The sequence below is a fragment of the Anas platyrhynchos genome, chromosome Z, assembly GCF_047663525.1.
Source record: "Anas platyrhynchos isolate ZD024472 breed Pekin duck chromosome Z, IASCAAS_PekinDuck_T2T, whole genome shotgun sequence".
Taxonomy (NCBI): domain Eukaryota; kingdom Metazoa; phylum Chordata; class Aves; order Anseriformes; family Anatidae; genus Anas; species Anas platyrhynchos.
Window position 1 is genome coordinate 22,759,122 of NC_092621.1, and position 12,729 is coordinate 22,771,850.

General features: G+C 36.7%; 1 protein-coding gene across 10 annotated transcripts in view; it reads right to left on the minus strand.

Moving 5' to 3' along the window:
* ADAMTS6 (ADAM metallopeptidase with thrombospondin type 1 motif 6) overlaps positions 1–12,729 on the minus strand; it is a 155,294-nt gene that overhangs the window by 137,607 nt on the left and 4,958 nt on the right. For 8 of the 10 annotated variants that reach the window (XM_038170500.2, XM_038170502.2, XM_038170504.2 and 5 more), the window contains 3 exons: positions 11,915–12,303; positions 10,764–11,128; positions 2,579–2,747 (listed from right to left, as the gene is read on the minus strand). In XM_038170500.2, coding sequence (XP_038026428.1) covers positions 2,579–2,747; positions 10,764–11,128; positions 11,915–12,011 — 631 coding nt within the window. In that variant the 5' untranslated portion in view covers positions 12,012–12,303. Of the gene's footprint in view, positions 1–2,578; positions 2,748–10,763; positions 11,505–11,914; positions 12,304–12,729 lie in introns of those variants that run through there. The other 2 variants (XM_038170503.2, XM_038170507.2) reach the window with 2 other exon arrangements.

Below are 12,729 nucleotides of genomic sequence, written 5' to 3' on the forward strand. Positions count from 1 at the left end.
TCCTGTACTCTTATCTGAACCTAAACTACCTGCCAAATAGAGAACTATTTTTATTCCTGCCTCCCCAGTTCTGTGTACTGGTCCCATGTACTGGTCATCATAGCTCTATCTACTATGAAGTGGTCCATCACTTGATCATCCCAACAACTTCTGATCGTCCTTTCACCAAACTCCGTGCCTTGCTTTTTGTCAATTACTGTAATTTTTCTCAGAAGGGTCTGAAATTATACTCTTTGTCTCTATCAGCACAAAATCCTCACCACTTCCATGATACTCAACAGGTATACAATAAAGTTAGGTCTAGATAACAGAAAAAACTCAGCAGAACAGAGTGTGAATAGCAGCACAGTTACATAAGCACATTCCTCCCAGTATATTGTACTCGCAATAGTATTCTGAAAGTAAAGCTAAAACCAGTTTCCCATACAAAGTAAATGATATTCCGGCAAAAACACAGTTGTAATTTTGTTAACTTGTTGTGCCTTTTTCTTTCTTTTTGAACATTGAATTGGAGTCTTCAAAACTTCCAAAAACAGTGAAATGCCCCAAAGATTTATTCTACTAGCAATAGAGTTAGTAATTACCTGGCTTTATTTCTAGGGTTTGAAAGCTGAGAAACTGAAAATTAGTCTTTGATTTTATTTTTTAGATGTTCTGAGGATAGTTTGGATGCCATGTCACTTTGAGACAGAGGTTAAACAGTGCTCAGAAAATGAGTTGAAAAGGTTTTGGTAGTCAGATGGAAAACATTCAAACAGCATGACACCTGAAAAAATAAGATCTTGCAGTTTTGGGGGAGAACAAAGTTCTTCAGAAATTTTCAATGAGTGTAGAAGTATACAGAACAACAGGAAAAGAAGCTGAGATGAATGAGCATTAGAGTAATGAGGATGAGAGCATGAGGACTGCAAAAAACAGGGGGGAGTTATTTCAGTGATTAAGGGCTTCAGGATATGACATGTGAAAACTAGGGAATGCACAGGAGCTTCCAAGGATAACAGAAGCATCATATATGTAAAGGAATAGATGCTAAGGATTATTGCATGTTTTGAAAAAATGCATGCAAGATGCAAAGCTCTGATTAATCTATGATCCATAAGACAGATACTGCCAGAACAGTTGGATGCAACATCAAAATAGTTGCTACTGCTTTATCCGCACTTGGAGGAGACTGATTTCCTAAGCATTAATAGAAGATTATATCTGCATGATCCATTCTTTTTCTAGAGATATTAAAACAGTAAAAATTGCATTGTAGTACATTTTACAATCCTTCCACTTATTTCAGGAGGCTTATGTGACAGCATAACCTAATGAAAGAAAAAGATGGATGTTTCACAGATGTCTACTTTAAAATGCATAAACTGGAGCATCCACACACATCAGTTCTCTCATTTTACAAACAGCACACAGTAGTCGTTAGAAGACTTGTTTCATCATCATTAGAAGCATGTACACCAAATAATGCTTCCAAAACTAAAAAAGAAGTTACTTACATAAAGTTTAACATTTGCTACGAGTCTAAACAGTTAGAACCACTCAGGAAAAAAAAAAAAAAAAAAAAAAAAAAAAAAAAAAAACTCTTCCCCAAGCATTCGCTTTGTAGACCGTGTTTAGACAGTCTAGTCAGCTACTGCCAGTCGAAGTTACAATTTCTAAAAGAAGCAGCTGAAAGAAGGTATATCAATGAACAGTGATACTACTTTAAGACTAGTATTTGCCAGCCTGTCCTATGCACTGAATCTCATGGAATACTATGTCCGGGACTGTAGTTTTAAGAACAAGATATACATAAATGACAAGGTTAGAACATTTTTCTGCTAATACATATATATATATTTTAGTGCTATAAATCTAAAACAATTGGTCAGATTTACTCAAAGCTGTCCTCAAAAAACAAGTTTTCTGCATCACTTTAAGGAAACAAAAATCATTTCAAAACTAGGAGTACTAAAACACTAAACTGTTTTTGTAGACGTTGAAACTATGTTTTGGAAGAAAAAAATCTCAATCAAAACTATATAATCCATCCTGTAAAGCACCTTTAAATCACATTCTCAACTATCATGAAATAACATTAACCCACTGAACCAAAAGCCAGTATCAAAACACCATAAACATAACGAGAAAGGTATGGACTTCAGTTCCAGGTGTATTAGTAATCACTTTACTAACATATTTACTACACATCAAGATTTGTCAAATGAGATGGAACGCTTACTACACACTGAGCTGTAACACAGTCACTCAGGTCATGCCTTCCAGATGGGAAACAAAGTATATTTATACTGCATCCAGCACAGGAAGCCTGTGCTCATCACTACCAGGGTATACAATATAGCAACAAAACAAGACTTACTCCCAGTGCTGTATTTTTACATGGACACTATATTCTTCATGTGAATCTGAAAAAAAAACGCAAAGCTACTTTTTGTCACGGCACATTGTATCACCCAAAAGAAGGATTCCTATTGCTACGTTGTACCTTACCTGTGAACCAAGAAAGACCTTAAAATGCAACTTAAGTTAATATATTTTAAAAGCAATGAAAACACAACTGATACTCATACTCATTTACCTGAGACTCCACAGTGACCATGATCATATAGGTGTTGCTGGTACATGATAGACTTTTTGTATATAACATGAGGATGACCATTCTCATAATTAAAGTCACTGGAATTATCAGTTATATTCCTTAAAGGCTCAATAAAATACTCTTCATCTTCCGTAGCAATAACTCCATGCTTAAGGAAGAAAAGAAGAAAATAAAAACTTGCAAAAAAAACCAACATAAAACTCATAATAAAAAGCTTAGTTTTAAATAACATTTGGCTATCATTTATTTCTGTTAAGAAATCCACAGCTATAAGTCAAAAGAAAATGCATGAACCAGCTCTCTTCCAGTGACTTTAGTGAGAGCAGGAGTAAATACCTATAAGCAACGCGATGAGAAAAGAATAAAAATATCATTGCCTTACTTAAGGAGTTCTTTCCCACCTTTTTTAAGTAGATGCAGCAAGAAGGGAAGAGATACTCTTGGTATAGGACAAAAAAGCTGTTCACAGACCTGTTCTAAAACTATATTATTCATAGCCATTAAAAATGACACCAAGCCAAAATGGTATTGCTCAAACAGTGAGCCCGATATCCCACTATGATGCCACACTAGTAGATGCCTAATGCCATAAAAACTGCAGGAAGAATTAATTTTAGACAATATTATTCAGCAAGAATATTCAGCATTTTACATCCAGATGCTGAATTCCAGAACTGATCTAGTTATTAAAATCAAACTATTAACTTAGACTACACTATCTACAAAGCATGTATTCCTTAAAAAGTCTCATCACAAATCTTCGGCAGATCCAAGTTGTTGCAGGCTATGTACTAGACATCATGCTCTGTAACAAATGCATATTTTTCCCCTCACACTGCAGTACAGAATGGTAGATATTCTATTCTCATAACTTTCACATTTGTGAACTCAGCTTCTTCCAAACAGGAAGTGGTTTATAGAGGAAAGGGGAGACTTCAGGCCAACTATGCAATTTCCTGAATCTTCAGCAATTAAAACTGAACTTCAGCAGAAAATCCAGTTTGGGGATCCTTTTGGGTATAGAAATACTGAGGAGTAAGCTCTGACAGGCAGACTCCCACACTTTTATTTGCTAAATAAATAATTCCAGTAACTTTATCTAGGAAATTCTGAATGTATAATCTCTCTACACTAGTAGAAAGAGCTACTGATTAGCATGAAGACTGGAAGCAGTAAATTCTGCATTCATATCTTGATCTGATGAATTGCAAACTAATGTAAATCCCATTAAAGCCACAGTGAAGACTGTTCAAACACAAGAAAGCATCCATAACTGCACCTTAATTCATTCATCCTTATTTAATCTAACTCATGAGGAGTTAAGAGTATTCAACAAACACCTCATATGCTGTTCTCAAGACATATCTTCAAATATTTATGTGCACGTCATCTGAACTCTGCAGTGTTCCAAGAAGCAAGCCTATCTCAAAGTACTTCTTAAAGGCTGTAAATATTACCCTATCACTTTGAGAAGAAACCAATACCTATGTTTCTATCACACCTTCAATCTGTACAACAAGTACTATGTGTGAGGATTTGGGGGGTTGGGGTTGTTTTGTTTGTTTTTAAAGGGGATATTTTTGTTTTCCTCCAGTAAGACCTCTAGGATAAGGTGTAAGACCACTTGCTGTACAAATGATCCAAACATCCCAAACCCATTTCTAAGATCAGGAATTGCCATTGTCCTTTTGGTCAAAGCTCTTCTGCTGCTCTTTTGTGTATCAACTGCCTGCTATTCTTCACTCCTAGGATAACCAGATTTCAGTAACAACATACAACTTTTAAAATAAAAATGCCTGTATAACACTTCAGAAAGAACAATGCTTTCCAAATATAACCCTATTATATATTCTGCAAATATATGCATGCCGTTCATTTTTCAATTAAGTGTTCCTTACATTGTGACTACAACAGTAACTCTTCAGTGGTATTTTTCATTGTGAACTCAATTATTTTCTCAAGATGGTAACATCAGGGTCTATATTCACCTGGACACCAAATTTTCTCATAATGCTTCATTACTTGAAGTCTAAGATTTTACTACAGAATAAGTCACTTAATGGTACACTGCTGCTTAAACAGTTGAAAATATAAATTGAATTGTAACTAGCTTTGCCAGATGTGCAGAAAGAACCTTGACAGTCTGGACTGCATCCAGTCTGGATGTCAGACATCTGGGTTCAAGTGAATCCCGAGCCATTGTAAGCTCTGGTATTATGTTCCCACAGGAAAAGAAAGTCCTGCGGTGGTTCTGGCCAACACCATCAGGCTGTCTGCTTTGTGCCAAGTCTGAGGAGAAGTACCATCCAAGCTGTGGCCCTGTCTCTGCAAGAGAAGTGCCTTAACCTAATTCTGATTACTCTAGGGCATACATCGTTCATGCCTGTACTCAAGTCCAGCAGGTAAATGAGTTTTAAGGAGCAAGATGACTGCAGTGGAAGTCATTTCAAATGCCATAAATGACACTTAACTGCAGCATTGATTTTGTAAACAAACTGTGTAAAGGAGAAGTAAAAGCTATTACACACATTTGTGAACTATGACAACAGTTGGGAGGTTTCTTCCAGGTACCAGCAGTGAAAAAGGCTGGGCAAGTATCATCCATTTTTCCTATGCCTAGTCAATGTCCAATCTCATCTGTTCAAACACTATGTCAGATTAAGAAAAAGAGATGTTAATAACAAGTAGTCAAGGAACTGCAAGTAAATTTTAACTTACACCTGCTACCAGGCAATCAGAATATGCATGTGGTCAGTTGTGGCAGGTAGCCATGTGATTTGATAAACACTGGAAATTCACTTGCTCTGCATATACCCTTCACATAAGCCCTGCATACTAACACCATTTTAAACCCAATGTAATCAATTTTGCTTGCAACCAAACTGCTTTTCCAGTATTAACTCAACAAGACCACTTGCATCAGTTTAAAGTGCATGAGTGCATGATTTTTTTTAGAAACATTCCAAATTGTGCACAAAAGAAATACCTATTTCAGTGAAAAAACAGCATTTCTTCTGGTGCCTAGAGGTGCTTTCATTGTATATATATTCACTAATGCCCAATTGATAGTGGGAATATTTGGAATTACACTATTCTATCTGAACCAACATTTTAAAACCCATTTCTGGCTTATCTCCTGTTTGGGCAAAACAATGTTTCAGTTGAAAAGGGAGATTGAAATAATGCCTTATAAAGCATTAAAAGGAAATATATGTAAATGTGTTGTCTTTTTTGCTTGCTTTGTGTGTTGTTGTTTTTTTTTTCCTGTTCATTTTGCTATCATATTTGAACTTAAAGCAACTTCCACATTGAACTTCTGCTCCAAAATACAAGAAATATTAAGACACAGGAAAAAACAGCAAAACGTTCTAACAAAACACCATTAACTTAAGAAATAAGCTGAATGCCCAAGTAGGTTACTACAAGCAGCATTCCCAAGACTATTATCTAAAACAGATTGTTTGAGGTCCTGTCTTATCCAATCCCACTACAGACTGCCAACTCCTGCTAACATATATAAGGTCTGAATCCAGCAGTTTGACATGCTCAGACAAATCTGTGAATCCACATGCAGTTTCCCTGAATTTGTAAAAAAGAAAATCTGTCTAGCTGGGGCCTCACCTTATTTCAGACAGGGGATGCCCATCACCTACAGAAGTAACAGTTAACATGGGTCTGGGCAGCCTGCTCTAGTGGTTGGCAACACTGCCCAAAGCAGAGGGGTTGAAACTAGATGATCCTTTTCAACCCAGGACATTCTATGATTCCATGAACATCAGTTATAAAATTTATTACAGAGGACAATTGCCTTTGCCTCACAGTACTACTGGTTTCCAATTTCTGCCTACCTTGAACCTTTCTAGACATTACGCTTTACATTTTTAACATAAAGCAGTAATAATGGAAACTTCTGAGAATGTGTCAGTGTTGTTCAATGTGTCTACAGCTGACTCTACACTTCAATTTATGTCTAAGGAAACAGGCTGCATTAGCTTCACATGTTCTTAAGGATAAAAAAAAATAGTGATCTGGCCTGGGACAGCACAGTATGGGATCTAGTAAGTCATTTTAAAACTAGGACAGGGACAGTTTATATGTAATTTTCTGAATACTGAGCCTATACTGCAAACACAGATTATTACCAAAGAGAACTCAAAGTGCACCTATCTAGAATACAGAATCTTTTTCATTACTTCTGACCTTTTAAATCAGTTCACAGATTACAAATTTTACATATGATTCAAAAATATCATATGATATGTAATTTATGATCTGCAAAAGTAGATGCTTTCTTTGTGGTAGAATCAGCTTCCAAATGAGCTAATCTAAGAATATGAATAATTTATAAATATACTAGTTTTGTAATATATTAAACAAACATGAAACATTCCTGCAAAATAATTCTTCCTTCAAGTATATACAGTCATGCTTTTAGACATTTCTTGGGTTATCTTTATCTTATCTGCTTAAACAAAGATAGCTGTGCTACTTAGCACAAACATTGCTCAGTGTATGGAACTTTACATGCCATGGAAATCCTTGGCCCTTTACATTCAGTATTTCCTTGGAGTGACAGTAGCCCCAAACTGACATTTAGCCCCTGATTCACTTTCCTTATAATCATCACTTTCTACACATGTAGAAAAGTGTAGAAATAGTATTTCTTTCTATTGGGCTTGTCAGCTTAAAATGAGAAAATCCACTGCAGTGAAAAACTTGAACACTCAATTAAGAGCTTTGACACCCAGCAATGGACAGAGGTGGGTCAGAACAGGACAAGTTTGACTTCTGCTCAATTCCAGCATTATGAGCTCCAAAACTTTTCTTCAAGACTTGTTTCTCTCAGAATTAGCTTAATCTTTCCCTTAAGGTAAAGTTCTCTCTTCAGCCACTGTTTCTTATATTCTTTACTTCAGGATGACAAAATCAGCTTAGGCATTGCTTCAGCTGCTTCTGACTCAGCCTTGTTGCCTTGTACCCAACAGTTCCAAAATACTGTTCTTTGCAGGCCCTTTCATGAGAAGGCCAAACCTGCAATCCATCTACAAATGTAACATCCAATACAGTAAATATGAGTTTGGAAGCCAGCAAGCCTGATGGACAAGACCTTCAATTTCCTCACATGATTGCTCCCTGGATTATAGAGCATTTCTCAAAACTTCAGACAATTTATAGCATAATCAGGGCCCAGCCAATGGAAATTGCTGGAATCAAACTTCTGTAGCAGTCTATAATTCTGGGGAGTCTGGTAATTAAAAAGAAAATCGAGAGGGAAAGGCTGAACCAGGAAATAGTGATGGGGAAACAAACTGGAGGCTGGTAAGTTTTACGATAGTGAAACACAGGAAGCCCTTCTTGCGCTGGAACTCATCTCAGATACTACAGATGTTCTTCAAATTTGTACAATTTATGGTAGTTAAACCACGGTCTCACGTAACCACTTTGCATAACTAAAGAGAGTAACTCAGAACATTCTGTAGGGGGGAACAAATTTGACTCATCTGGCAATACTGATACCTCTCAGGGAACAGGAATAAATGGAATGCTTAAGTTTTGCTTGTGAGCACCACTCATCGTTTAAGATTATTACTTGCTTTAGAGTTACTCAATTTAAAATGACTGGCTTTGGGACAGATTTTAATCGAAGACTATGCAGAATATGACTGGCAGTCTCTTACAGACCAAAAATCAGACTGGAAAATACAACAAATGTCTTGAGCACAAATATATTCTGAACTACTATTAATTCAAAAACAAATAATAGCACCCTGAATATTCACTGCCAATTGCTTTATTAAACATGTTCTAACCAGCAGCTTTATAATAAGATACTTGCCAGTAGGAATCATCATTTAAAAATAACTCTGTGATGGATTTATCTGAATTGAGTGGTAACTCCCATAAGCAGTGCTCTGGGACAGTGTGCCAATGCAGTTCGACACAGGAGTTTCTGTGCAGTAGAGGACCATATTGAGTCCAGCCTACCACTGCACAGGTAGAAGGATTAGAAGGATCCTTGCCTCTCTGATAAAGAACCATGTGTCACTACTGCTTCCGGAGCATGACAAACACCTTGAGTGCATGTCATTCAGCCTTTCTAGCAGATGCAGTGGACAACTGACACTTGCAGTCACAAGTAAATGGCAGGACTCAACAGTCCCAGTCATGGCATGCCCAAAAACCTGAGGGTGCCACTACAAATACCAGGAAGAAATACAAAAGAACTAACAATAACTAACAGCTCTGAAGCTGTTAGTTATTAAGCTCTGACAACTTAACTGGGCAGCATGCCACATTGAACCTAACTTTGAAACACAAAATTAATGTATGACACCTAGACCCACAGAACTAGGTCTTCAGTCTAGCCAAGCAGCATGGCTGGAGACAGGGAAAACACACAAAAATGGGAGTGCCAGTCACCTCGGGGTGTGAGGCACAAAAGCAAAAAATGATTCCGCTTTGCCTCAAGAAGATTTCACCGAGCAGTGACACCTACCATGCTGCTAAGTTCTTGAAGAAAAAAAGTGCCATGAGGAGCAAGAGACTGGGGAAGTTGATACGAAAACATGTCAGTTCTCCTGCCTCGTCCTACTCTTGTTTTCCTAACATGACAGGAAAACAAGCGTTGGCAAAGTCAAGAGTAAGTGCTCTTGATTCACTCCCTGGCAAATGTCAAAGAGGTACCAAAATAGGAACACCATGTCACTGACAGCAGGCTTCAAGGTGGGCAACCTGTCTGTGCCTCAACATGTAGAAATGCTGGTGAGACAGAGACATACAGCCTCTTCTAAAGTGAATCCTGAAAGCAGGGATTTGCTCTCCCTAGTGTTTTTAGATGACAAGAACTCAAATGCAAAGTGATCTAGTGACTCTAGCATAAGAGCTTTAATAATGGCATCAAAAAGGTTATTACATGGGAACTGCAAAGCCGAAGTAAAAGTTGTAATGAATTCAGACTTATCATCTGCAAGTCTGCATTGACCAAACTAAGGTGCCACATTCAAGAGGTCTACATTTTAACTTTGTTTCTTTAGAAATGTTAACTTACCCCTGCAAACCCTCATGAAATTATTTTTCCTCAAGAGCTCCAAAACGTTAACCTAGACAGTATCAGGGACAACACTAATAGCTTGGTGTAACGTGCTCTACCTAGGTATGAAGCAGCAAGCCTTTGTAAATAACATCCCAAGAGTCATAGTTCTCTAGCACTTCTAAGGATTAAAAAGGAAATAGTTTAGCAAGTCTGTGTAGTGGTGTTTTTGTTTTTGCCTCATTTACAGTTACTTAGATCTGTTCACTCTTAACAAGATTGACCAGCATTTTGCTATATAAAAACTGAATGAATAACCACAGTATATATTTCAAGAGAGAAGATACTGAGCTCTTGATTTAGTATTTCCTAGTCCTGCTCTTTAATTTCAGTATTTTGCTACTCAACAGCATGGCTTTTTTGTTGCTGTTTTCCAGTTTTTGTTGTGAATAAGAGTTTTTTCCCCATGGAATTACTACTATCGTGTTACCAAGAGATGAACAATAAAAGCTGAGCACAGAGGACAGAATTTCTAATCCTACTTTTAAATGCAACTGTCTGATTTGTAGACAAAATATTTCTAAAAAATTTAAATCATTACTTTCCATGGCTGGTACTTGCAAGTGATCTACTTTCCTCTTCATTCTAAACTTATACCAACAATGACTACTATACCAGGCAACTCATCATCTTTGTTATTTACTTCAAGTTTCTAAACCCAAACTCACAAAGACAGCAAGGATGACTGTTCAGTTCAATTCACATCTCACTGAAGAGATTCTGTATCCTAAAGGAATGACTGTTCCTCCTTCTTTCCCAAGTTTGCAACATTTTGATCACCTGTAATCATCTCTCAACAGCCCTAATCTTGCAGTCCTAGCGCAGACACTGTTAAACACTGAAAATGTTGCCCGCTAGAGGACTACAGAATTGGGTCCTAATGCTTACAATTAAACTTGAAGAACTGAAGACAACTTTTCCCCAGGACCCAGATCAGGTTTTAGGGGATTGCTGTACTTTCCTGTGTCTGCTTCTCAAAAGGATTCAAAAAACTGAAATGCCAGTTAAGTTCTTCCATGTTTTAAAAGGAACAAACACAATATTATTATACTAAAACAGGTAATGTGCACTTACCAGACCATTGCAGTTGCTTAAGGCCACTTTAGTTGTACTGTGTTGGTCTTGCAAATATCCTGTGTAATGACAGTGGTCTAAAAAATCGTGCTTCCATAGGGGTCCATCTTTCCCCCAGTATTCTACTGTAAAATGTCTGGACACCAAATCTGTGTTGAGAGTCAGGTTTAAATGAAAGTGCTTGCCATAGGCAGAAAGTTTAAAAAATAACTTAGATGCTGCCAGTTCTTGGTCATAGGGGTCTGTGCTCCTCCTCCTTCTTGAGGGTTTAGCATTTTTCACAGTAAAGCTGAGGAAGGCTCCATTTTGATCAACCCTTATTGGGATTGTTAGCTGGTAGTGTTCAAGATAAGACAGGAATTCCTCTTTGTAATCACAAGGTAAGACAGTCCATGGAGTGGGCATAGAAGAGAAGAAAATATAACAGGAAACAACAAGTAGTAGTATAAATATACACCATATTTTGGCTAAATCTCATCACCCTCATGCGTAAAAGTCATTTTCAGGTAAACACATGATGTAGATAGAGCTTTACTAAAGAAAATAAACTGTTCTTTCCTTCTTTTTAAGTCAACAAAATATGTTCTCTTTCATATTAATCTGATGTCACTGGAAATAAAGTTTTTAACTATGTATCTTTTCCTATTCACCCAAAATACGTAAACATGGGGCTAAATTCTACCTAAGAAGGACGTATTCTTCCCAGTAATACCATTCAAAGACAAAAGCTATTAGATCCACCTGCAAGAATAAAAACAGTAGTAATGAAAAGTACTGTATTGTAAAACATCCAAATGACTCGTCTTTCCATTAAAAACCTATAAATGTTAATGGATCAAAGTAAAATTACATCCTTACTTCCTAGTTTAAAAACATGATAATGACTTTATGGCAAGTCTTTAAACTATTATAAAGTACAACATTTTACCAATTTAATTTACAACGTTTTTATATGGTTAAAGCTAGAAAGAAATCAGAGCAACAATTCAATCAGCTTTGTTCTAATCAAGCTTGAATGACAATGAATCATTATAAAACTAAGGCAGAGCCTGTATGATCTCATTAATTATACAAACATGGTTTAGAAAATACTTCCCAAATGCAAAGTAAAAATCAATGACTCTTGTCAGCTACAGAGGTTGGACCCCTACCTTGAGAACTATACGTAAGCCTGTTGTCACTGTGAAATTCCGATGCAACCATGACTAGGCTCAAAATCCATGTCCACGTCTTCCAAAAAATTTCCATAATTTAGAAAAACAGAGAGCTTTTTTTTTTTCCTCCTCCTTGGAGGGCTACCTGTGTGCTATAGAGCTAACTCCACTCCAGAATCGCACCATAACAGGTCTATTTACTTTATTCTATTTCCAAATTAACTATTGGATGTTCCACTTTTTGACGGGTATTCTTTTCCAAAAACCTGTACTTTCTTCTAGATATGCAGTCATTTTCTCAATTCAAAATAAGTAGTTGTAAGATTCCTTAAGATATGAGTAAGATGTTAGACTGGGTAGCTACTGAACTTGCTCCGTTTCTTTTCCTGAAAAACAAAACAAAATGAGTCAAGTTAAACTTTCTACTAAAACAGATCTGTCCTGCAAAACATTAAGCCACCATAACATACTATGCAAAATATAACCGTAAAATAGAATTCATCCATTACCAATTTTAATACCCGAGATCACAATCTTAAAAAAAAAAAAAAATACCATTAATCTTTTACTAATAGCTCTACACAGCTTAATATGCGCATATCTGTTTCAAGTTGAACAGGTGTGACAATTTATAAAATTAAGGTTTCTTATTGCTCAAATACTGTGTTCAGACTTGTTCCAGCTCTAATCAATGCACTGTAGTCATCAATTTCAGCACAGAATAGCTATACCCAATACACTGGTAGACACAGGAAGAACCTGGGAAAGAGTCCAGAGCAAAGTTATCTGATCTTTCTGCAGCATGTATTTTG